Source organism: Rhinolophus sinicus, linkage group LG03 (genome assembly GCF_036562045.2).
Source record: "Rhinolophus sinicus isolate RSC01 linkage group LG03, ASM3656204v1, whole genome shotgun sequence".
NCBI classification, from domain to species: domain Eukaryota; kingdom Metazoa; phylum Chordata; class Mammalia; order Chiroptera; family Rhinolophidae; genus Rhinolophus; species Rhinolophus sinicus.
Window position 1 is genome coordinate 81,689,652 of NC_133753.1, and position 26,188 is coordinate 81,715,839.

The 26,188-nt window shown below is 33.6% G+C and overlaps 1 protein-coding gene across 2 annotated transcripts in view; it reads right to left on the bottom strand.

The window, feature by feature from the left end:
• Positions 1-2,136: 2,136 nt before the first annotated feature.
• BAZ1A (bromodomain adjacent to zinc finger domain 1A) overlaps positions 2,137-26,188 on the bottom strand; it is an 81,238-nt gene continuing 57,186 nt past the window's right edge. For both annotated transcript variants that reach the window (XM_019750453.2, XM_074328138.1), the window contains exons 16-26: positions 23,347-23,471; positions 19,972-20,568; positions 18,177-18,340; positions 17,313-17,467; positions 16,055-16,203; positions 9,440-9,687; positions 9,129-9,355; positions 7,170-7,639; positions 5,337-5,479; positions 3,259-3,346; positions 2,137-3,126 (exon numbers count right to left, since the gene is read on the bottom strand). In XM_019750453.2, coding sequence (XP_019606012.1) covers positions 2,930-3,126; positions 3,259-3,346; positions 5,337-5,479; positions 7,170-7,639; positions 9,129-9,355; positions 9,440-9,687; positions 16,055-16,203; positions 17,313-17,467; positions 18,177-18,340; positions 19,972-20,568; positions 23,347-23,471 — 2,563 coding nt within the window. In that variant the 3' untranslated portion in view covers positions 2,137-2,929. The remainder of the gene's footprint in view (positions 3,127-3,258; positions 3,347-5,336; positions 5,480-7,169; positions 7,640-9,128; positions 9,356-9,439; positions 9,688-16,054; positions 16,204-17,312; positions 17,468-18,176; positions 18,341-19,971; positions 20,569-23,346; positions 23,472-26,188) is intronic.

Here is a 26,188-nt window from a genome sequence, read left to right on the forward strand (position 1 = left end):
AGAAAAGAATGAATAGAAAGATTAAAGGGGTGCTCAGTCATTTGCACACCTTTAAATTACTTATACACTGATGTTCCTGCGTATCTATTCCAACGTAGAGGTTTGCTTTGATATCTTAACACTATGAACTGTCTTCAACAGTGCATATAAAGGCTAATAGGGAATATGTAAGCACAGTCTTCCTGGTGTTAGAAAAATTAACCTGAGCACTTGGCCCATTTTTTTTTTTTGAAATCAAACAATGTACCCACGTGTGAAATTCACCAAACCTCCTCTTCTCTCAAGAAAAAGCCTAAAAATTTTTAATACTTTAACACAGGAGTAAAAAGCAAACAAGTGAGAGAATGAACTATGTTGGAAGAACTGCTACCTTGCCATACATATTAAATTTCTGTTTCTAACACATTTCTGAATATGCTTAGATAGTAGTAAGGATCCTACAGCCAATATTAATAGGATCTGTAGCCAAATACACATGGGAACTAAGTTCAAAGTTTGGAAGACAGCAGGGTTTTCAATACTCATGCACCCTTAAGCACATTCTGAGCACATGGCTAAAGAGTATGAGAACAGAGATCTTCAAAAACTACAGATAAAAAAGAATCATGTGCTTACAAGGAATAACACTCCCAAAAATGTGATGTAAACTATGATCTGACATGACTACATATACATACACATTTTCCCATATACATTTTCCCTTTTGTCCACCCTTTTATATTGTACATAAAAACAAATCTACAAAAAACAAACAAACAAAAAAACCTGCGTCATTTCTCATCTTCCTGGAGGTACCTTAGTAATGGAAAGATGGAACAGCCTAGTATCATATACTCTTGTAATATTGGGCAAGTATTTAAGAAGAAAATCCATCTGAGTCTAAATCTCATTTGAAAAATGGAGAGAGCTACAACAAAAACCTTACAGAATTGCCCTAATTAACATAAAAAGCATTTCCCATAGTTATTAGGTACACAGGATAAAAACTTTTCTATTAATGGGCTTGGTATGTAACATGATGTGTTAATTTCTTTCTCTGCTGGCACTCTCTTGCAATTACAAATCAAGTACTTTTAGAAATAGAATTTATCTGGGCTTAGAGACTAAACTCAGTGAGAGGTACCCAGCTGACTGAAATGTCTCTTTCGTTATCGTGGGCTTTATGTCTTTGTTCCACTTATTCCATTATAGTCATTTTTCCTTAAAGAAGAACATTAAAGCAAAATAGAAGTCAAATAATGCTGATTGCTTTCCTGATCATGTCAACCACTACCATACATCCTTGTGTTAACTTTGTTGCTATATAAAATTTCAATTACTGCAGGTATGTATGGGAATAAATTGATTTTTGTGTATAAGACAATCTGGCTGGGCAGGTTAAAAGGCAATGTCTTATTTTAACTGGGTCTAAGAAGGCAACGTGTATAATAAATTGCAAGTTTTAAAACTGACTTTCAGACTAAATAATAAGTAGTTGGGCAGAAATGGTTCCTTCTTAGTGCTTATTGTCTAGAAAAACAAATATAAAAGTTACTTGTTAACACTAAAAAATAAAAGAATATTAATCAGATAATTTATTTTTAAATGTTTAAATATTTCAGAATTCCCTCCTGAATATTTAAATGCTATTAAGTAAAATTTCCTAAGAAATTTGGTTATTGGCATATGAAATGATTATAAATTTACCAAAATTTTTAGATATGAACATATTCACACAAAGAATCCAGAGAATTGATAATCTCAAAGTATCTGAGAAAGAAATGAGAGGGGTAACTTCCCAAATAAGTGAACCTAGTTAAATGAGAATACAGCGTGTTCAGGATTTTAGATGAGAAAATAGATGGGAGAACCCAAAAAGCCCTAGAGAGGACACCTGCCTTTTGCCTCCTAATAAGGAACAGCTACTCCTACAAACTGAGGCCCCTGTATATCTTCGACGCCTAAGAAATAGCACTTCCTATTTTCCATAGATGTTACTGATGGGATGTTTCCTACTCCTCAAGGGTATGGGCAAAATTAGATGCAAACCACTGGTCTAGAGATTCAGGTATAATAAAACATTGGTTCCTATGGTCTGTATGAATCAGGTGTAGAAGACCAATTCTGATTTGTAAAAATTCCAGAAATTCAGAATACTTGAAAAAAATGTATCATTTTATTTGTACACTTAAAAAGTTGTACATAGAAATTTATAATACAGTTCTGTGAAACTGGAAGAACTGTCAGGGAAAAGGGAGGGTGTTACCTTTTATTGACTGATCATTAAGGAAGTTAAGAGAAATAAAACAAAAACAGTAAAATGTTTAAAAAATTAAAGAACATTTTCCAGGTACAAATTTTATAAATACAAAACAAATTCACAAATTACTCTGAATGCTAAATAAATATCTAGTTAATAAACTCAGACTTAATACCTCCAGCCAGCACTGGTACAGCACTTCAAGGATATAAAATTGGACTCATTCATGTGTAGTGTTGAAAGAATGTGCTCACCGAACAATTCTTAGACATACATACTTTTTCTAACCTGTGCTATAACAGAAGATTTATCTGTGCAGATAAATCTCCCTTAATACCACACTTCTAAGAAAAATCATCAATGACAAAATAAATCATAGGTGAAAAAATATTTTCCAAGATATTGGGACACATGAATGATCTCAAAATGTACAAAAACCTCTGTAAACCAGTACTGTATCCAATACATCTATCAAACTTATTAGATACTGAAAAAACTGTAGCAAAGGAAATCTTTCCTACATTCTCCTGAGTGCTTAATATTAAAATTGAGACTCTAGTGCAGGCCACATTTCAAAGTGGTCAATCAGTTGTTATTGCTTTATACATATGTGTGCTTTATAGCATGATTTAATGTTCCATTTTCATGAACAATTTGTTTTCCTCAAATATGTCCTTTAGAAGGACAAAATTAGATTCGTGACTTTTTTGCAGCTGGTGGTGTGCTAACTTGATCCACATTCCCAGGTGTGACGTGCAGTCCAAGTTTCTGAGCTTGAATATGAAAAAATGCTTGAAGCCTAGTTCCAGCTTTTGCTTCACTTGTGTTACGAGGGTTGTATTCAAAGCAGTTCGAAAACATTAACTCAATATCATCAATGAACTCAGCTAGGAAGAAAAAAAACAAATGAGATTAGAATGAAAGTACTTAAGTATATAAATATAATTTTTGTTTGTATATCTGGAAAACAGCCTCTATCTCTTTAAACAAACAATAATTGTCAGAGAAAAATTACTTACATGCTAATTTATATTCACATTTGTTCACTTTTTCACGAATTATATTTAAGGCAATGGGCTTTTTGATGATGTCGTAATAGTCTGGGACCTGTAAAATAATTCAAATATTATCTCTCCTATATAAAGTTTATCAGAGATAAGTGGTCAAATACATGAAGGTTTTGCATTTAAAAGCAACTGCATATTACCCTCTGAATACTATTATTCCATTAAAACCACATAATACATTTTAGTTATTTAATGCTGTAGAACCCTATTTAATACTACAAAAAATATTAACAATTCACTGTGAACAAGAAAAAGATTATGATTTTGTTTGTGCTCTGTTTGCCTTTATATGTACCTATGAAAATTTCTTTAATGAGCATTATTGCATTTGTAATAAAGAATAAAATGTACGTAAGAAAACAATTCAACACAAAAACTCAGGAAAAATGACAGTCAAAATTGAGATTTAATTTTTATAAGATGCTATTCAATGTTCATTAATTCTTTACATTCTTGCTCTCGAAATCTCGAAGTAGAATTCTGCTGATGTCAGTTTTTCACTCAGAAACTTCACCTAAACACGGACAAATGAGACCCTTTATATAGTGTGTCCAACTAGTCTGCTCCATTCAAACTAACCTTCTTCCCATATTCTCATTTCTGGATTTTTAATTTATCATCACCAATTCCTGAAATGTCTTATTCCATTTCTCACTGTTGAAATTCCATCTTACTTCAATGACCAGACCAAATAGTTCTTCAATACAAGTTTCTAATTCTGTTATTCCCTCCCTCTAAAATGCTCAATCTCCTTTGCTTCCCAACTTCTGAAAGACCATTATATAACTTCTATTATATTACTGTAACACTGTCCTATTGCTGCTGTAGTATATCACATTTTGCCATATAGGTATGTGCATATGTGTGTGTGTGCACACACACACAGTTGACACTTCAACAATGGTTAGAGGGTTAGGGGGCGCTGACCCACGTGCAGTCGAAAAACCGTGTATAACTTTTGACTCCCCCAAAACTAAACTACTAATAGCCTACTGTTGACTGGAAACCTTACTTATTTTGTTATGTTATATGTATTATGTACTGTATTCTCACAATAAAATATGCTAAAGAAAATGTTATTAAAAATCATGAGAAAATACACAGTATTGTACTTTATTGATACCGTAGTTTACCTAAGTTTATGTCATCTGTTTACACAATGAATCGTTTGTTCATACCTACATCAATATTGTCTTATAGGATACAGAACACTGTGGATGTTACACGTATTACTAACACTAGATGTCAAAAATGAAAAGATAATGTGAAAAAGAAATTCATATTTATTTACAGATATAATGATTGCTTTATGGTAGCCTAGTGTAATTGATATGATTGCTTCATGTTAAGAAGTCTCCAAAAATTTTTTCACTATATTTATTGAAAAAAATCCACATATAAGTGGATCTGTGCAGTTCAAACCTGTGTTGTTCATGTCAACTGTATAAATAACTATAGCATCATCTATAATCCCTTAGTTAGGGGGTTAGGCCATCTCTATTATTTAAGAGTACCTATCTTTTACATCAATGTTTCTCAAACTGTGGTCTTTGGATCAGCACCAATAGCACCATCTGGAGACTTGTCAGTAATGCAGATGGTTGGGCATCATCCCAGCCCTAGTGAATCAAGAACTCTTGGGTAGGACCCAGTAATCTGTGCTCTAATAAGCCCTCCAGGTGATTCTGGTATATGCTGAAGCTTGAGAACCACAGTTTTACAATAATAGAAATACCAATAATGATACTCAGTTGAGTCAACTCTATTCATATTCATTATATAGAATATAGAATAAAAACTTTGAGGTTATTTCAAGACATGTCATCACTTACAAGAATCAGTCACATGATTAGAAGGGACTGAGGCGACTGCTAACTCCATTTTTTTCAATATAGGAACCAAGTTTCCAAGGTTTTTTTTTTTTTTAAAGTACAAAGTGACTAACAGGTGTTTGGACTATCTCAAAACTGCCATGCAGACTAAATTAGATAATATACATGAATACATTTTATGTAGTCTAGTAATATTACCTGGATTTTAGAAACAAGTTTCAAAAAAGGCCAGCTGTCATCATGCCGTACCAATTCTACAATAAGGTGTTCAAAAGCTGACAATTCATGAACTCCTCCCTGTCGGCCAGAACTCCTTCGATTCAGTGTCATGGGAGATGATTCTGTAAATAATTTTAGGTGACGACAAAGCAAAATATTTGATCACTACAGGCTAACTAGGGCATATAAATACAAACTAAATTCAAACAAATTTGACACTATACAATGAGATAGTAAACGAACATTCTGAGATATATGAAAATGTGGATCCAATATTCATTATTTCCTTTGCGATCTTAAAAATTTCCTATTGAATTAAACATTCACTGGGAATAGATTATAAAAAGAGTGTAACACAAGAGAAAATTCTAGAACACAAAGTTGGTGGACTTTTTACTCCATTTTATTAAAAATACATTTTCAAGTACAGTAAAATAAAGTAAGCAATTCTCCAGTATTGGCTACTTAGGAAAGTTCTCTTCAGATCTTGAAACTAGGTCTATTTAAAAATTACCTTGCATAATAGAAAATTCTCAATGATAAAGTGAAAGATTATTCTTATAAATCTTAATTTTAGTTGGAGAATTTTCTCAAAGCAAAATGCTTTCTCATAAAATCTAAAGTGTATAATGAAATCTAACATGTATGAATTAGTAGAAAAGGGTAGTATAATCCATATATGAATTCAGGAGTTTCAATTCTTTACTTAAATGTTAATCCACACATTTCCCCCTAACCAGGTTAGTCATTTCACAATTTAGTTAACAACAACACATTTTTTTTTTTTTTTTAAGCAGAGTGTTTTTGAATAAAAATGTTTCAGGTGTACTATTTTTCCCAACAGTTTTGAGTTCAGATTCAGGGAAAAGCGAAATAGATAAGTGGATAAGAAAAGCTAAATTACATCTTGGTGCAAAGTTACCCAACACTTCCCCATCAAACATGACCTGATCATAAATACACTAATGTAACTTTATAACACTATTTTATAATAAAATTGTCACCATTTAAGAAAACTTATCACAGCTATGAGTTGGGTATTTAAAAAAACAAACACATCTTGGAATCACACATGAAAGTAATCTAATATATATTTCAAAACAACTTCAAAAACAGACAAATTTATTCCATTCTTTCACCAGTGAGTTCCTTAATCCTGTCATTGTTTGAATCATGCAATATACCCTATCTACAATTCTTCAAAGAACAGTAGCATTTTTTTGTTTAACTTCATTTTTTGGAAATTTTGAAGTTTTCTTACTACTGATATTAATAACAAAAAGAATAGGATTGAAGAGAAAAATAAATAGAGATTATTATATGGATGAAGATTACTATAAACAACAATGATCAGAATTAGATAGTTGATGATCACTGCCTAACAGTATCAATGCCCCCAATTCTCTACCGTCCGCAAATCTGATATGTCACAATGTAGCTTGCCTAGATGATAAGGAGTATGTGTGATAATGAGTATTTGAAGGAAGAGAATGAAATGTGTTATAATGTGTTATTCTGCGACTGTTCAAATATTGGCCAAATCTCTCCCTTAAAAACAGAACAATGTTTGCAAATTTCTTACAACTACCCTGCTACACTAGTAGAAATACTAATAATATAGTTTACCTTTATTCCCCAAATAGCTGCCCATTCAATGAATATTATGCTGCAGGTCAGGTTGCTCCCTAAAAACTCTGTATATCTTAGTGACAGCCTTCACAAAAATAATCCAAAATATCTCAATGCTCAATCTTTGCACCAAATTATTCAATTTTCTTAGATAAGGATAGTTTCAATTAGACTTCTTCATACCTGTACATTGTCTTTTCCTGCCTCTTCTCTTGTAGTCACTATCTTGGAGAGAAAGTTTTGAAGCAACATTTGGAGATCTTGACTGCTCACTTGACTTTGTGGCAATGACTCTATAGTTAGAGAAGTTGGGACTATTTTCTGGTGTATTATTAGCACTTTTCCTGCCTCTGCCTTTTCTACGAGGACTAAGTAGTTCCACAAATACATCTGCTTGCAGTGGGCCATGACTCTGGCGAGTAGAACGACTGGCAATTCTTAAAGATTTCATTTCTGTAGGAGGAGCAGATTTTATCTTTCTTAGGCTTCTACCAGTAGATTTTGAAGAGACAGTTGTTTTGGGTGTACTCTGCTGACTCCTTGAAGTATATCTTCCAGGATCTTGTCGTTGGCCACGACTTGAGAAAGAAGAGTTAAGTCTCCCTCTTGTTTTAATTGGTAATCTAACTTGTGGTCTTCCTCGTTTTGGTGGGCTATAAATATTGTTAGAAAACACAATTATTGTCCAGAGCAATGATAAACAGATGATTACTTCTACTCCCCTTGTTCTCGTATTCAGCCAATGAGTTCTACATATATTACTTTTCTATATTACTGAGACGTAGTCTATACTCAATTCTTTAAATTTACAGTTAACAAAGTTTTCATGGAGATCTAAAATGTGTTTTCATATATTTCTTTGTAATGCAAAGAGACTATTTATTATTTTTTTGGTAACTCCAGGACTATGCCATGAAAATCAAATCCTAAATTGTGATAAACTATAATAAAACCTACAGAACCAATAAATAGACTTAATCACACTGAAAAACTTAAAAGAATGATGAATTAGTCTTAAAATGCAAATCTTCTGTCTCCTTATGTAAGCTACAAGTGACTGTCACTTTTCATTATCACTGATACTGAGGTAACCCACAGTTTTGGCCAGAGGCTGCCTTAAACCTGTGGTTCCTGAATACCAAGCCAAGAATCTCTCTGCCATCTTCCGATTCTTACTGTAAAATACAAAACTACACTCAATGTTTTAATTGCCTTTAAGTTGTAGACAAGGATGAAACAACCCCATTAAGCCTCCTTTTATCCATTTCCCCATATACCTGACCTTGCAGTTTATCTAAAATATTTCCAAGAGTTTTCCAAATCCTTTATCCTCTTTATGCTTAACACAATATTGCCCGTATAAGCTAAGGGAGTATGGCTCCTGCTAGTTAGGACTATTAAAAAACATCAAAATCGATGGGGTGGCTCTCTCTACTTCCCCTCCTCAGACTGTGGCCTTTTTGTACTTTGTCAGTTCTAGGTTGTCCTTGCTTCACATTCACTTTCCTGATTCCACATGAATGGAGTTCAAATGTTAAAAAGAGGGGGAGGTCTTAGGGACAAATATGGGGAGACTGTCCCAGCAGGAGTAACCAGGCCCTAAACCCACTGATTAGGCCTGGGGGGCAGAGCTTAGGAAGTTGTAGCATACTTGATTTTATGGCAGTACAGAAGTTGTTTCTGAGTGCTGATGTGGTAAAATATAAAAATATAATGAGCTTCCTGGTATCTCTCTCTCTCTGACTGCCAAGATCACCAAAATTTGGGTTTAACTCCTTGAGAAAGCAAGAGAAACACTGGGAAGCTGCATCCATGTTTATCTCATGAATACCCTCTGGACTGTTTATTTGCTTCTTTAGGCATAAAATTAAGTAAAATCAACCTTGATGTGGGTCTGAACTGGCATTCCCGTCCAAAGTTGAACTCATACTTGATTTTCTGATCTGGCTAAGCTACGCAGATACTGTACTTGCTTGGGAAAAATTGAAATGTTTATAATACATAAAGCAAGGATAACTTCAGGCTACGCTATTATATGCTACTTAAAAAATATTACGGACTCCAACCACTCTATTTGTATTTGAATTGTTAAGAGATTGTCTAATTAAGACTCAAACCCTCATGTATTATGTTAGGACTTACCTGACTTCTTCTTCTTCTTGAGAGTCGTCTTCATCTTCTTCTATCTCATACTCTTCCTCCTCACTTTGACCCTCCTCATCATCACCATCAACTTCATCATCTTCACCTTCCATACTGTCTTCCATCTCTTCATCACTTTCCAAGGATGGTCTCTGTCTAGAGGAGAGTCTTCTAGAACGTTGCTTTGGCCGACACTCTGGACAAAACCAATCTCCTTCAGGCACAGTCTGACAAATCACATAAATGATCATTAATCACCGTTCACTCAAAATCTCAATTCTAATCTGAGAAGGAGAAGAAGAAAACAATACCTTGAGCTTTGGTCGAACACAGTAGGTATGATGACCACGATCACAGCCATCACAAAGTACCATGTTTTCAGCATCACCCTTCTTTCGGCAGATTTTACAACGAGCATTCAGTATAGATTTAGACCATATCACACTACGATCCAAGGTGGAGAGATGAAGAAAGACTTGGGATAGACTAGCAGAAGAAAGAAGAGACTCTCTCCAACGGTCCAGGACTGTTTTATAAGAACGTCCACTGTCACTGGCATCTTAAATGAAAAGGGAAAGTGATTATAAAGTTTCTAGGTAAACCCTAGACATCCGCTAGAACTATTTTCTTGGTAGTTTAAGCAGGATAGATTTTACATTTCTTCTCTTGTAATACTTAACAAAAAGACCATGCTGATACTAAAAGCAAAAACCTCATGTTAAAGAAAATATTTGCTGAGCCACATCTTGTTTATGACATAAGGAATTAATTACTTCTTACATCTGTAAATCAAATGCTTGGGGATTTCAATAGTTAAAAGAGAAAAATAACTTGGGCAATGTGTTCTCAATCTAATCTTTGTATCAAATCTTGATCTAATTTAGAAAACTGGCTAAATATGGTTATAAGTCAGCTACTATTCATTTGAGTCGAGGATGTTACTTCCTCATTTTCAGATAAAAGACTGCTCTCTCAGTTAAGTATCAATCATATATGAGGCTTCTTTTGGGGCTGATTAAAATGTTCTGAAGTTAGATAGTAATGGATGGCTGTACAACTGTGAATATACTAAAAACCACTGACCTGTACACTTTAAAAGGGTGAATTTTATATATGTAAATTATACTTCAATATAGCTGTTATTAAAAATATCAGTTATGTATAAATGCCAACTATACTGTCTATCTCTAAGAAAATATTATTTTTAAAGTGACGTAATAAAAAAATGTTAATCTCCCAAAAAGAACTTTCAGCACTATATAATATTTATATAGAAACATTTGAAACCTTCCGTCATGAATAACATCATCCCTTTGTCTTCTGGGCTAAATAATTTACTAAGGGTCATTTGGCTACATGCCATTAATCTAGCCAGTCTACTACACTGCCATGTGATTCTATCTTCAATTAATCTTCAACATTGCTACCACCTTAGTTTTCCTAAGACATTATACTTAATTATGAAGGGCCTACCACATTATGTCAAAATTCTGCATGGCAGATAAAACCCCGTGAAGAGTTGGTCCTATCATGCCGTATTTCCTATTATCTTCAAATAAAACCTCTTGGGCAGTAGCATATGTTTAAGAGAATGTGGGCTCTAGAGTACTAGCTCCCCTGTGAGAGCTTGGGCGAGTTCCTTAACCCCTCTATGCCTGAGATTCTTCAACAGTTATGTGGGTAATATCTACCTCTGAGGAATGTTGGGAAGATTAAAGGAGATAATACACATAAGACATGTAAACTGAATGTCATAGAGAAAATGCTGCTATTGTTATCATTGTTCTTGTATTATACTGTTCCTATGTGCAGCACTTTGGAACATATGACACAAGTCCCTACCTTTAAAATTTTTTAAATATAGCCAGGAGGGTGAAGATATACACGGTGAGTTGAAGTCATAAAGCAACAGACCCTACCAAATACTAGTGGGTCTTGAACTCCCTTTTGACTACTGGGCAGGGTAAGAGAGAGAGAACACGAAACATAGGGCCCACCCAATATAGTAAGTCCCCTCTAAAGAGCTAGGACCCCAAAAGGCTACACTTTCAAGATGGAAAGGGTACCATGAAGAAATAAAGAGGTAGCAAGGAAATCTGCTCATCTAGATTTTGATGTTGAGTAGAACGGGGAAATAAAGGTGCTCTAAGAATACATAACTGTAAGCAAATTCTTGAACACGTTTAAAACTGAAAAACCACAGGCTAAAATTTTTAAGTGGTCCAGAGTTGGTAGTGACCTCAGGTGAATAACAGAAACAAGTACAAATTGTTGCATATTCTCTCTGAAGAAATATCCATAGATCAAGTTCTAAGGAATGAGTTAATAGCAAAACCCACCAGGCTCATGTGGAAACAAAACACTATAAACAAGAGCCAGCAGAAACTTGAGATATTAGAATTAGACACAGAGTATAAAATATGTTTAATATGTTTTAAGAAATAAATGTTTGAGCTGAAGTTGAATAATATTGTATGTCAACTATAATTTAATATATATAGTCATGGGATAGGGAGTATAGCTAGGGAATAGAGTCAATGGAATTGTAACAGATTATATACAATGTCAGAGGGGCAATATATTGGGGTGTGGGGGGGTTATCACTTTGTGAGGGGTGAAATATCTATTGCATTGTTTTGTACACCTGAAACTAATTTAAAAAAAAGAAAGAAATGTTTGAAAATGAGTAAATAAAGAGGTTTGAAAAACCATCAGAACTTCTGAAAATAAAACAGATTAATTACTCAGTGGGAGAGAGAAAAAATGGATAGGTCAAATGGCTCCTCAGACAAAGCTAAAGCGTAATCTGAGCAACATGGGAAATAAATGCAATAATACAGTCCATTTGATTTATGTCTACCCTTCTCATTTTGTGCTTTTTATTTATCTTGGTTTTTGCTAAAAGGCTTCATGAAAAGTTCTGCCCTGAGTGGGGACCTCTAAGGAAGGAGAAATAAGAACTGCTAGTTCCTGAAGAAATCTTTCTGGATAAATCAGAGGGCATTCTTACTGGTAATGGCAAAAAATAAGGTTGCAGAGGCCAGTGTGGAAGAGGGGAAGAAAAAGGTAAATTATGGAGAACCTTTGGGACCTTGAAATTCAGTTTGAATGGCTTTTAACTCAAAGGTTGGTGAAACACTATGGGTTTCAATCAAAGAGGTGCTGTAAGAAGATTAAACGGTGGTAGCTCAAGGTTCAAGTTTCAGCCCACCTATTCCTGCCAACTTTAAAATATTCTAAATATACAATATGAAAATAGGTGAATGCCCACATTTTTCTATTTTCATATAGTACTTAAATAAGGATAAAAAACAGTATATACAATTGAGTCCATTTTTCTGTTGTTTTTTTTAAAATCTTAAATCTTGCTTCTCCTTCAGATTATACAACTCTCACGGGCAGAAATGTCTTGTTTCTCTTATTTTCCATTATCTGCTAGCACAGCTAAATTCCGCAAGAAATTACTAAATGGAAGCATTTTACTATTGGTAGAGTCATATGATCAAATATTACACTGGGAGATTTCATACTGTTAACTGTCAGTGTACAGTAACCTATGTGACCATGCCATGGAGGCTTCTCTAGGAGATAAAACAATAAAAAAGCCTACCCTGAATTCTCCCTATGCGAGTAAAAGAAAAAAAAAATACTGTGAATAAAGACTATATGCAAAATAAGTAAACTTGCATTCCATAGCTGTTCATTCTTTTATGAACACTAATATCTAAGTATACTAAGATTCACCAATGTTAACCTTTTACCTACCAATTTAAAAGAGTGTGATTAGCTCAGGCATGAAATGGAAAATGGAAAATGTTAGGAAGATGATACTGTTTTATAAGCTTGCCCAAAAAACCATTCCCTTCCAAAATATAAAATCCAAGGTTTTGGGGTGGCCGGATGGCTCAGCTGGTTAGAGTGCGAGCTCTCAACAATAAGGTTGCCAGCTGCGCTCCCTGCAACTAAAGACTGAAAAACAGCGACTGGACTTGGAGCGGAGCTGTACCCTCCACAACTAGATTGAAGGACAATGACTTGGAGCTGATGGACCCTGGAGAAACACACTGTTCCCCAATATTCCCCAATTAAAAAAAAAAAATCCAAGGTTTTCTTTCAAAAGCTAAATATGTAAACCAGTACTCAGTAATATAGAAAGTAAAATTATAATTCTTTAAAAAGACAATTCTTTAAAAAGTTAAAAATTTACCATCTCTCACACTAGATTGATCTTCCTCTCTCTTTTTCTTGTCCTTTTTTTTTCTATCTCCCTTTTGATCTTTATTAATTTCTGTGTTACCTAATTTCAAATTGATAAAGTTAGTTTGAGGATTTTTTCACAGCTTTAAGGATTTAACCATAAGCATGACTTTATAAATGATGAAATTATCAACTTAAACAATTTTCACATATCTTATCTAAAATAATTAATTGCAATATGATTATCTTCCCCAACTTAAAAAAATCCTAGTTTTATCAATGTGATTAATCACTAGAATAAGAAGGACATACTAGGGAAGGTAGAACATAGTATAATTTTTTATTTCTTATTTGCTTCCTCAAGAAACTGAAATAATCTCTGAACCTAAACAGGAAAAATTCCTACTATAGTTAATTTGCTATATTGAAAAATTATTGAGAATGAGGAAATTTTATATCCTACTCGATCGTTTATAAAGTCGGAACCCTCTTTTCTCTCCCAGATTAAGGATATTCTTGATTACCTTGTTCTAAATATTTAGACTATCTTGAAATCCCACAGGCACCTCCATCTCCTACTATCCCATTCAAAACAGACCCTTCAAAGACTTAAACATAAAGAGCTACTGACATCAGTTATAATATTAACACTTTATGGGTCAGCAATGGTAGATGGTAACACCCATATTATAAATGATCAGCAACTGACTTTGACCAATATATACCACCAAAGTAAGTTGACCTTTTCCTATTTTACAAGAATCCAAATTAAAAGTTTTTAAAAATATCTTTCAGGATGAAATTAATGTTCTAACACTGCTGTATATAATGCTGCTGTATAGTACGTAAGAATCCTATAGCACTCAGTTCTCATACAACCTATTAGATATAAGTTGCAACATCACCCAATGTTAACTTTTTTCCTTTTTCTAAATGGTTAATAAGATGTACTGATGGAAATACAGACACACTAAACAATTAATTTGATTTTTTTTTCCCTCTTGAACTTATAAACAACTTTAACAGATGGCAATTTCAGAAGTGGAAAAATCAGAACTGTTTTATCACTTACCTACCCCTTTTGAAATCACAGGACTAATGTGTACTAGTAATATGTTACATTTATAAGAGCTACGCAATTTACACATAACTTTTAATTGAAATTTAGTTTAAATAATTGTAGACTCAACATGTGGTTGTAAGAAATAATACAGAGATCCCCTGTGCATGTAATTTGATTTATACACAGAAAATATTGAGAAATATTGAAAACTGGGAAATAAGAGTGATATAGTAAATACAAACTCTGATATCTTTGTGAGCTGTGATCATATGTATTTTATTCCTTAAAAATGCTACTTTCAATGTGAAAAGTGAGTTATTAAGCTCATGGTGGAATTAACAATTTATAAAAAAATATGAATAGGCTTATTAGAACAATGAGATACTGGCCAGAAGCTCTTCAATTAAAAATAGACACATTACAAATATAGTCATGTTCCAAAATTGCTCTGATAACACCATCTATTTATAAAATTTTGTTTTCACTACTCAATAGGTAATATTCAAATATTTTTTTAAAGGATTTTAGTCTATATGAGACCAAAAAGGTATGGTTTTAAAAAAATGTTTTTCTAGTACCCTGTTATTGATATAAATTATCTTGATATGATGAATTATAAATTAATTCAACATTTGAGAAAGACCACAGGAAAGCAGAGGTAGTTATGACATTAAAATTGATTCAGAAGGACAGTTAGGGGAATATAATCAATAATGTAAAGATTTTGTAAGGTGTCAGATGGGCACTTGTCTTATTAGGGAGACCACTTCATGGATGGTATAGATGCCTGATCACTGCATTGTACACCTGAAGCTGAAGCTGAATAATATTGTACGTCAACTATAATTTAATATATATATAGTCATGGGATATGGAGTACAGCATAGGAAATAGAGTGAATGGAATTGTAATAGATACATATGATGTCAGAGGGGCAATAGATTGGGAGAGGAGGATTATCACTTTGTGAGGAGTGACATGTCTAACTATTACAATGTTTTGTATACCTAAAACTAAAAAAAAAAAAAAAAAAAAATTGATTCAGAACTCAAAACATATTTTCCTAAAGACATAATGATTATATTCTTGGATTAGTCCCTAGAAGCATATTAATTTCCTAAGTTGCTGAAACATGATCTAGACAATATTATTTCTATCATCCTAACCATAAATTATAGAGTATTTTCTCATCTGTGTAGCATTTAACACTTGGTATTTATGATTTAGCACTCATACAGTTCTCAGGTTAGTGCCCCACATTATCAAACCATACCCATGATGGTGGTAAGTAGCTACATTTATGTAACTCTTTGGGGTTCTGTTTTAAATAACAATAAAATAATTTATGTACAATCTTTGTTTATTCAGGGTCTGGCTAGTCACAGGTTTTGGTCATCTTTCTTTTGATGAAGCTTTCACAAAAGAAGAGACTGACAGAAATAGTTAAAAAGACAGTTATGAAAATGAATGACTATCTAGAATAAAATTTTTAAATAGCATTTAAGTATTATTTAAAAATAAATCTCACCTGAAAGAGCTCATATATTAAAATGAAAACACAATCTCAAGTTTTTCAAATCAATCAATTTCATAGTCAGCCAATAAAGTTCTACTTCAAAATTATTTAAAACATAACTAATATTTTGAATTAAAAGCGGACACTTACCAAGTGGAGCTTTGAGAAAACGCCGCTCAATGCCCTGCTCTATTTGAAAAAGTGCCATTGCCAGGTAATGAACGACGTTGCTCACTGATTGCGGTGTACTTGTATTAGTTGAGACAGTACTTGGAGTTTCTGTTTTTATGCCCAAAAGTCTATAATGAAAACAAAGAAGAGTTTAGGGTACTTAAAAATACTATTAGGTGAAACTTGAGTCCACTCATTCATCCAAATGCTTACTTAAACCTATATATGAAATAGTTTCCTCAAACTCAAGGAGTTCTCTTAAGATAGTAGGAAAGGCAGATAAGTATATGAATCAAAAGCTAAACTGAATATCAAATTATTTAAGGCGGTCAGAAGGGCATATATTTGGTGGCAGTAAGATGGATAAGACAAGGCATAGGAAAGAGGTTTTAGTGAGGTGACAATGATGGGCTTGAAAGGTAAGTATCTCACGCAGCTTATCTCTGTTTCTCTTGTTTCTACTTTTACTGGGTAGGACACTTACAGGTGCCTTCTAACTAGTCCCTTAGTCTCCAATCTTACTACCTTGGCAATAAACCTCCATGCTGCAGCTGAAATGGTCATTTAAAAGCACAAACCCGTTCACTCAAAGCCTTTGGTACAACGTCTTCCCTCCTAGTATTATATCTTTCCCATTTAGGTCTCAGGTTCGGAGTCACTTCCTCTAGCATTTCCTTTGCTGTCTTCCACGTTCTACCAAGACAAACACTTGCACTGGGTATTCACTTCTACCAGAACGCTCACTGTATTCTCTAATCTCTAGCTTAATGTCTTTCCACCATTTCCTCCTAGACAATACACTCCCTAAGGGCAGATACTATTCAGAATAACTCCAAAAAAGTAAAAATATTTATCTATAGAGATATAGGTTCTGATAACTAGTTCAAATAATGTTTAAGTCTACCACAATTTACTAAGTTTTCCTACAGAAAAGTAAAATAAATAGTATAAAGTTACTTTCTGAAATTAATAAAATGTTAAGTTCAAAGACTTTTTTTAAAACTTGAGAAATTACCATTATCCTAACAAGTTGCCTTTTGGCTGCATTAGTACAAAATAGAGTAACAGAGAGCCTGAGGCTTAGCAAAATCATCATTTCAGTAGTTATAAATATTAAAGTCTTCACGATAAGATTTCAAAAAAAATTTTTGAACAAAAAGAAACATTTACATCAGAAAAATTTACAATTAGAGTAGCAGGGAAAAGTGATAGTTCCTTTAAAAAACTCATTTTATACCTGTCTTTCACTATGACCTTTGCTTGCTCATCAATTTCCACCTCTTCCACATTTTCATTCACAGTTTTAATTATCCCATTTTCCTTGTTTTCCTCACTTAAAAGCTCATACCGTCCATTTTCTAATGCTGATCTCCAGACGTGCCGATCTGCAACCTGTAACAAAACTCAAATTTACTAATCCTGAAAAATGGCGTATGCTGCTCCTAAGAAGTATGAGGTTTAATGCACATATGAAAAATTCATGAATATTCTAGAACAGATTGTGAATCAAAAGGGATCTAAAAATAAGATTGCTAAGTGGTCAAAATGGAATTCGTATCATTCATAGATGGAAACTTAGTACCTTATTCTCTGTATAGTGAAGTCATACACAATTCTAAGATTGGTCACCTGATATTAGCAAAAAAAGTGACAGATGATAGCAAAGGAATGAACAGAACACATATATCAAGCATGAATTACTTACAGATTTTAAAAAGGTAACAAAGAAACCAATAAACAAACCAGACTCAGCAGAGCAGGCAGGAGCTAGTCAAGGAAGAAGAAAATATCCTTACACATTTCAATATCTCGGAGGAAAATACCATAAAACAGATATTTTAAAAAATATTAGAAATTAATATTAAAAAGGTCAATACGTTCATTAAATTCTGTTTAGGAAAATGGATAGTCATATAGTATATTTAAGAAAGATTTATATCCATATGTAAACATTTTGATGGGAATAAACTTAGTTTTAATTAAAAAAATCATCCCCTGGTATTTATTCAAAACACACATGCCTTGCCTATATCAAATAAATGAACAGATATGACCAAAATTCTGGTAACTAGGTAAACTAAATATGGGAACAGTTACAAACCTTTATTGCTCCTAATGTTCCTTGGTAGATTCTGTCTTCAATATCCAAAAGAAAATCTCTCAGCCTTAATTCAAGCTGCCTTTCTGCAGACATCTGAGATGGATCATATGCATTGGAAGATCTTCCCCGACTGTATGTAGGTTTGCTATCAGTTTGAGGTTTGTCTGAAATAGTTATCCAACACCTTTATTATTATTTCCTTATTAAAAAAATACAATTACCCCATGTAACTAGTATGATTGTGAGATAATGGATATAAAAACACTTAGTTAATCCTCAAGTGCAATTAAAAGGGGAGGGGAAATGTTTGCACATTATATATCTGATAAGAGACTTGTATCTAGAATATATAAAGAACTCTTAAAATTCAATAAAAAGACAAATAATCCAATTTTAAAAATGGGCAAATGATCTGAACAGACTTTTCTTTAAGGAAGATATACAAATGGCTGATAAGACCATGAAAAAATGCTCAACATCATTAGTCATTCAGGAAATGAATGTCAAAACCACAATGAGATACCACTTCACACTTCTAGAATGGCCAGAATAAAAGTCAGACAACAAGCATTGGCAAAGACATGGAGAAATCTTAATCCTCATACACTGTTGGCAGGAGTATAAAATGGTGTAGCCACTTTGGGAAACAGTCTGGCAGTTACTCAAAGGATTAAATAGAATTACCATATGACCCAGTAATTTCACTCTTAGGTATATGCTCAAGAGAAATGATGTAGGTCAACAGAAAAACTTGTATGCAAATGTTTACAGCAGCATTATTCTTAATAGCCAAAGGTGGAAACAGGATGTCCATCAACTAACGTATGGATAAATAAAATATGGTATACAATGGAACATTATTTGGCCATAAAAAGAAATGAAGTACTGATACATGCTACAACTTAGATGAATCTTGAAAACATTATGCTAAGTGAAAGAAGTCAGTCACAAAAGACCATGTATTATATGATATCACTCAAATAAAATGTTCAAACACAGAGACAGAAAATAGATTTGTGGTTGCTTACGTCTATGGGGGGTGGTAGCTAAAGGGTGTGGTGCTTCTTTATGAGGTGATGAAAATGTTCTAAAATTGACTGTGATGGTTGCACATTATCTGTGAATATACTAAAACCACTGAATTTTACATTTTTCATGGGTGAATTGTATGGTATATGAATTAAATCTCAATTAAGCTGTTAAAATAATTGTGATCCAGTTTTTAATCCTAAAGAGAATTAAAGTAGTCATGGTAATACGCCTCTACATTTAAGTTCTCTACCTAGACAATCTCAGTAATATAAAAACTTACACTTAAAAACACCTTATTGCTTTCTCTTATCTGTCATCCATGGACCAGCCATCAAATAGGAAATGTTGCTACGTGATCTGCCCTTGCAGCCAATCTCCAAAGAAGTGATCACTAATGGAACCTGTCCCTGGACTCTCAGCCAAAACACTTAGTGAGTGGCCCTACTCACTATTAGATCTGCAAAACTGATGGTAACCTTAGTGCCTGGGGTGTTCAGAGTCCACTGATAAAGGAACGAGATCAGGAAGACTATGTACCTTCTCACATTGCTAGATGTGTCCCTCATAATCCAAATGGAACTCAAGTAGAATCTAGAGAACCTTGTTTCTCTAAGTGGAGAACTTTCTCTTTCAAACCGAGAACATAGTCCAAACGAAAGATAAGGTGTTTTAAATATAGCTCTAATAGTTTGAAAAATGTTTAATCCTTAACCAGAGCTTATGGGGAGAAAAACAAAGACAATAGTTTTTATTGCAAGTTTACCTGAAAAATGAAATTTCTCTTCAGAAAAATGGGCTAGCTGTGCACATATTCTGCTTTTCTCTTGCAACAAAGTTTCTTTTAAGGCACTTTCTCTATGTCCTCTAGAATTAAGAGCTTCGATAAGCTGGTCTAGCTGTTCACAAGAACTGTAAAAGCACCACCGATTTGGCTTATGCACTGGTTTTGGCAGCTGCACAGAATCATCATATGGATCTTGGTCAATGTTGGAGGTAGATTCAGACATCAGAGACTCCCCAGTTTTAGTGGCTATCTGAAGATTTTGAGACTGTACATTATTCTGAAAGGCTGAAGGTCTAGGCAACAGCATGTCTTCAGTGAGACCAGAATAATCCTCTTCAATAAACAATCCAGGAATAGAAGGGAAAATCCAGTATCGCCTATACATGCGGTCACGGCCCAAGGGAAAGATGTTGGTACATGCTATGGCACTTTGGATTTTTTCTAAGAGCTCTTTCTCTTTTCGTTGGTATTCCTGTTTTAAAGCTTCTTCCTCATCAGCAGTGAAAGGCTCTCTTGTTACACAGTTGATCTCTTCTTGCCTTGTAAATTCTTTAAATCCATTTTGTCTCCTTTTCCCTATAGTTGAAAAAACATTTGATCATCATCAACGTATTTTAAATTTTCACCGGAAAACATAAAGCTACTCCAAGTTATTATGTGTTATGGACTGAAATGTATGCTCCCAGATTTATAGGTTGAAACCCTAAACCCCAATGTAACTATATTTGGAGATAGGTCCTTTAAGGAGGTAATTAAGGTTAAATGAGGTCATAAAAGTGGGGGGCCCTAGTCCAAGAGAACTGGTGTCCTTATAGGAAGAGGAAGAGACCAGACCGTGAGCTCTTTCTGCTTGTGGGTACAGAGGAAAGGTTGTGCAAGGACAGAGAGAAAGTGCTATCCTGCAAGCTGAGGAGAGAGGTCTCACCAGAAATCAACCCTGCTGGCACCTTGATCTTGGGCTTCCAGCCTCCAGAACTGTGAGAAAATAAATTTCTGTTGTTTCAGAAGCCACTCAGTCTGTGGTATTTTGTTACAGCAGCACAACAGACTAATATACTATGTTAATAAGAAGCTGGTACACTTAAATATAAAGGGACACATAAAAATCTGTGATCTCCATACTGGAGAGAGTGGCGGAGTCTGTTATTCTACAAAACATATTCAGTCCTTCCTAAGGTAGGAGTCAGCCAACTACTTCTACAAAGGGCTAGCTAGTAAATAAATATTTTAAGCTTTGTGGGTCATATGCTTTCTGTCACAGCTACTCAACTCTGCCATTGTAGCATGAAAGCAGCCATAGGTAATATGTAAATGAATGAGCATGGCTATGTTAAATAAACTTTACTTATGATCACTGAAATCTGAATTTTATATAATTTCCACATGTCACAAAACATTGTTTTAAAAATTTTTCAACTATTTAAAACTGTAGAAACCATTTTTAGCCTATGGGTATATAAAAAGAGGATGAAGGACAGATTTGGCCAACGGGCTGTAGTTTACTAACCACTGATTTAAGATACGAGAACCCCTGACTTTTAGTTGGGCACACAGAAATCCAAACAAAGGACAATGTTTCCCAGACCCTCTTTCCCCAGTAGGCACTGCTCCAGGAGAAACTTCTGGTCAAAGAGACTATAGCAGAAGCATTATATGTAATCTCAGAGTTGTGCCTCTCTTTCTTTTTACCCTCTTCCATCCAACTAGCTAGAATGGAGACACGATGATAAATCATTTCGGAACATGAGGATGGGAGCAAAAACCTAAGGATGGCAGTACCAATCAGATAGAAAAGAGCCTGATTTCTGGTGACCTGCCTGGCCTTTTATGATGTATTGAAGAATTAAACTTCTCTCTGATTTCAGTCACTATCAAATTGCTTCAATAAGGTTGAAGAGTGCTTTTTCTATGTTTTTTGCTTAAAAGAGTTTGTGTAAGATTGGAATTATCTGCTTCTTTAAAATTGGCAGAATTAACTAACCTATGAAGTTATCTCGGACTGATATTTTCTTTGTAGGAAGATTTTTAATACTAATTCAAGATCTTTGATGGTTTAGAATTATTCACATTTTTAATTTTTTCATGAATCCTTTTTCATAATTTATATTTTTCTAGGATTTTGCTCATTTTGCCTCCATTTTCAAATTTACTGTCATAAAATTACATATATTGTCACTTTAGCTTTAAGCTTCTACTCTATCTGTAGTTATGTTACTTTCATTTTGAGTCTCAATTTTGTTTATTGTGACCCCCACCAATGAATTTCAACAAAAGTTTGTCTAGTTTGTGTCTTTTTCAAAGAACAAACTTTTGGCTTTGTTGTTCTTCTCTATTATGGTTTTATTTTCTATTCATTTCTACTCATATCTATTGTTTCCTTGTATTTGGGTGGATTATTCTATTTTCTATCTCTAACTTCTTAAATAAAGGCCCAGATCAAATTGCCTTTCTCCATTCCAAATATGTATTAAAGCTATAAATTTTCCTTTAAGTAGAGGGACTGTATCCAACAAGTGTTAAGATGCAGTATTGATGAGTTTTAAATATTGACTAGTTTCCATTAGGGTTTCTCTTTTGATCCATTACTTGGAAGTATGTTTTAAAACCCTAATCATATGAGGTTTATTTGTTTTGGACTTCTAAATCAATTGCATTGTCATCAGAATATAGCCTCTATGATACAGGTGATTTTCTGCCTATTTATAATAACCATTTACAAAATAATGTAGAAAAAAAATACCATCCAAATTATAGGCACAGAATAAACATAAGGATCCCTTCAATAGTTATCAAATGAAAATGGTTAAAGATCCTCAGAAGTAATTTGTATCTATAGTTTTCCAAACATGTATTCTCATTGATCCAGAAATTATTTTAAGGCAGTAGAGACTTCCATTCTCAGCGATATGACTCCAATCACAAGCATTTACTGATCTATTTAAGAGGCATTCAATATATGTTGAATAAGTACATTACAGAATAAAACTTTCTATATGGCCTAGTATAATGTAGTTAATAAAAAACTCAACAAAACTCGCTAACCAAAAGTAGAAGTTACAAGAAACTGACCTATTAAAGACATAGGAATATTGTCTCTCTTCCCTAAAGTGTAAGTTATATGTGAATAAAGACCTAACCATAAATATACTAATGTAACTTCATAACACCATTTTATAGCAAAATGGTCATCGTTGAAAAAACTTACCACAGCTATGAGTTGGGCATTTAAAAAACAAACACACCTTGGAATCACAAATGAAAGTAATCTAATATATATTTCAGAATAAATGAATTAATAAAGTGCCTTATCAATTAAAAATAAGCAAGCATGTCCTTAAGAAATTTCTGTATTACCCCTTCTGCCTCTTTTATGTGATCCTGGGTCATCTTCATCTTCCGTGACCGTGTCTTGATCTAGTTCCTTTTGCTCTATTTCTTTGCTCTCAGTGCTAGTATCAAAATCTTCCCTTTCTTCCTCCCTTTAGGATAAAAAAACAGATTATATTAATTAATGAATATATAACTCCATTCATGAAAAATTTATTGCCTGCCTATGAAGTGCCATGCATCATGCATAGGAAGTAGTGAACAAGATGACACAGCATTTATAGTATTGCAGAGAAAACAGATAATTACATAAACCATTGTAAAATTAATAAATGTAATAAGTACTGAAAAAGGAGAAGTTCAAGGTGCTATGGAAGCATTTCAAGGAGCTCTAGATCTAGTTTCAAGGATCAAGAAAGGCTTGAAGAAGTGACATTTAAACTGCAATACTGGAGACTGGGAAGGAGTAAGGTGGCAGAAGAAATCTCCATTTTTGGCAGACGTGATAATATATGCAAAGGCATTGAGCTGAAGGGAAAAGGAAGAACTTTTAATTTTGAGAATAATATAAATGAAAAACATGTAATCCAAGATATGGATGAGAAAAAGGCAGGGTTAGATCATAGTGGGCCTTGTAGGGCATTATTCAAAAAGCAATGGTAAAAAAGTAGAAGAGTTAGAAAAGGGAAGCAATATGATTAAAGCACTTCGGCTGCTATGTGGAAAATGATCTGGGAGAAGGTAGATGAGGGGAAACCTCTTTAGAGGCCACTATAATAGTGCAGGTAGCTGGCTGGGAGGTGATGGTGGCTCAGAGTAGAAAGGAGATAAATAGACAAATAGTGGAGGAGAGAAGTAGATAAATTTTATATGTAGTTAAGTAGGCAGAATAAACACAGTTGGATGTTTTACCTAATTCATTATATTGTCCAAATTAAAACTAAAGTTGTATGAACTTTGAAATAAATTCCACCATATATGTTCTATATACAAAATGAGGTTTGCAACCTGCAATGTATTCATTCAGGAGCCAGAGAGATAATAGAAACGAGTACGGCTAGATGAATATAAAAAACACAAAGTAGTGGGATCTATAACACACTTATTTTCTTTAAAAAAAAAAAAACACCTGATATCACAAGGAAAAAAATTTGTAACCATGTGAGGTGATGAATATTAACTAAACTTACTGTGATAATTATGTTGGAATATATGCATAAATCAAATCATTTCATTGCACACCTTAAACTAATGCAATGTTATCTGTCATTTATATCTCAGTATAACTGGAAAAAGTTTACAAAATGTAAAAAAATTGAGATATAATTCACCATTTTAAAGTGCACGATTCAGTATTTTTTAGTATATTCACAGGGTTGTGTGATTACCCCTAATTAACTCCAGAACATTTTCACCATCCCAAAAAGAAAAACACCATAGAAGTCACTTTCCATTTTTTCTTTCCCATTGCCCCTGGTTACCAATCATCAACTTACTGCTATGGATTTGCCTATTCTGGACTTTTCTTATAAATGGAATCATACATCACATGACTTTTTGGGACTAGCTTCTTTCACTTATAGCATAGTTTTCAAAGTTCATCCACATTGTATAATAGCATGTAACAGAATTCCATTCCTTTTCATTGCTGAATAATATTCTGCCGTACAGATATACCATCCATCAATTGACAGACATTTGGTTGTTACCATTTTTTGGCTATTAAGAATAATGCAGCCATGGACTTTCATGTATACATTTTTGAGTGAATATATGTTCTTAATTCTCTTGGAGTGGAATTGCTGGGCTATATGGTAACAGGTGGTTTAATTGTCTGAGGAACTGCCAAACTTATCCAAAGCTGCTGCACCATTTTATATCCCCACCATCAATATATGAAAGTTCCAATTTTTTCCACATTCTCACCAGCACTTGTTATTGTCTCTCAATTGGATGATATAGCCATCCTAGTGTGAAGCAGTAACTCATTGCGATTTTGATGTGCATTTCCCTAATGACTAATGATATTGAGTGTCTTTTCATGTGCTTCTTATATATCTTGTTTGGATAAATGCCTATTAAAATCCTTTGTCCATTTTTTGAATTGCGTTGTCTTTTTATTGTTGAGTTGTATGAGTCTTTATATATTCTAGATACTACACTATCAGACATATGATTTGCAAATATTTTTTCCCATTCACTGGGTTGTCTTTTTATATTCTTGACAATGTGCTTTGAAACACAAGTTTTTAATTTTGATGAAGTTCAATTATCTACTGTTTCTTTGGTTACTTGTACCTTATCTATTAACTTTCTTAAGGTATCCCAAGTCAATTTCTTAAAGTATTGTTAATGGACATATATAAAGTATAGTTTTCCAAGTCTGTGACCTATGATCTTAAAACTTAATACGTATTTTTACATGTAAGTTTAATCAAAAGTCAATGTATTAATTTTGGAATATTGGGGATTTTGGAACCTTCCATTGCAGATTTTGTTTAAAAAAAAAAAGATTATTTCTGCTAACTTTGAATATGGTTTACCACTTACAATATTCCCACTTATCGTCACAATCAATCTTCATCCCAAATATTTTGAAATGCAATAAAATACTTAGGTAGTCACTAAATTACTTAAGGTGCTTTCAACCTTTCCTTATACCTTCTACCAAAACCTCCCATCTTATCTCTATTCTTCAACAGGCTCAGAGGAGCTCTGGGAAACACAGCGTATAACTGCGATGATGGTGGTAGTAGAGGGGGTAGATATTACTATTAATACTAGAAATATATTACTGGTTAAAAAATAGACTATTAAAAGTTTTCTGGGAAATTATCTATGAGAAAATGAATTCTAGATTCCCTGTATT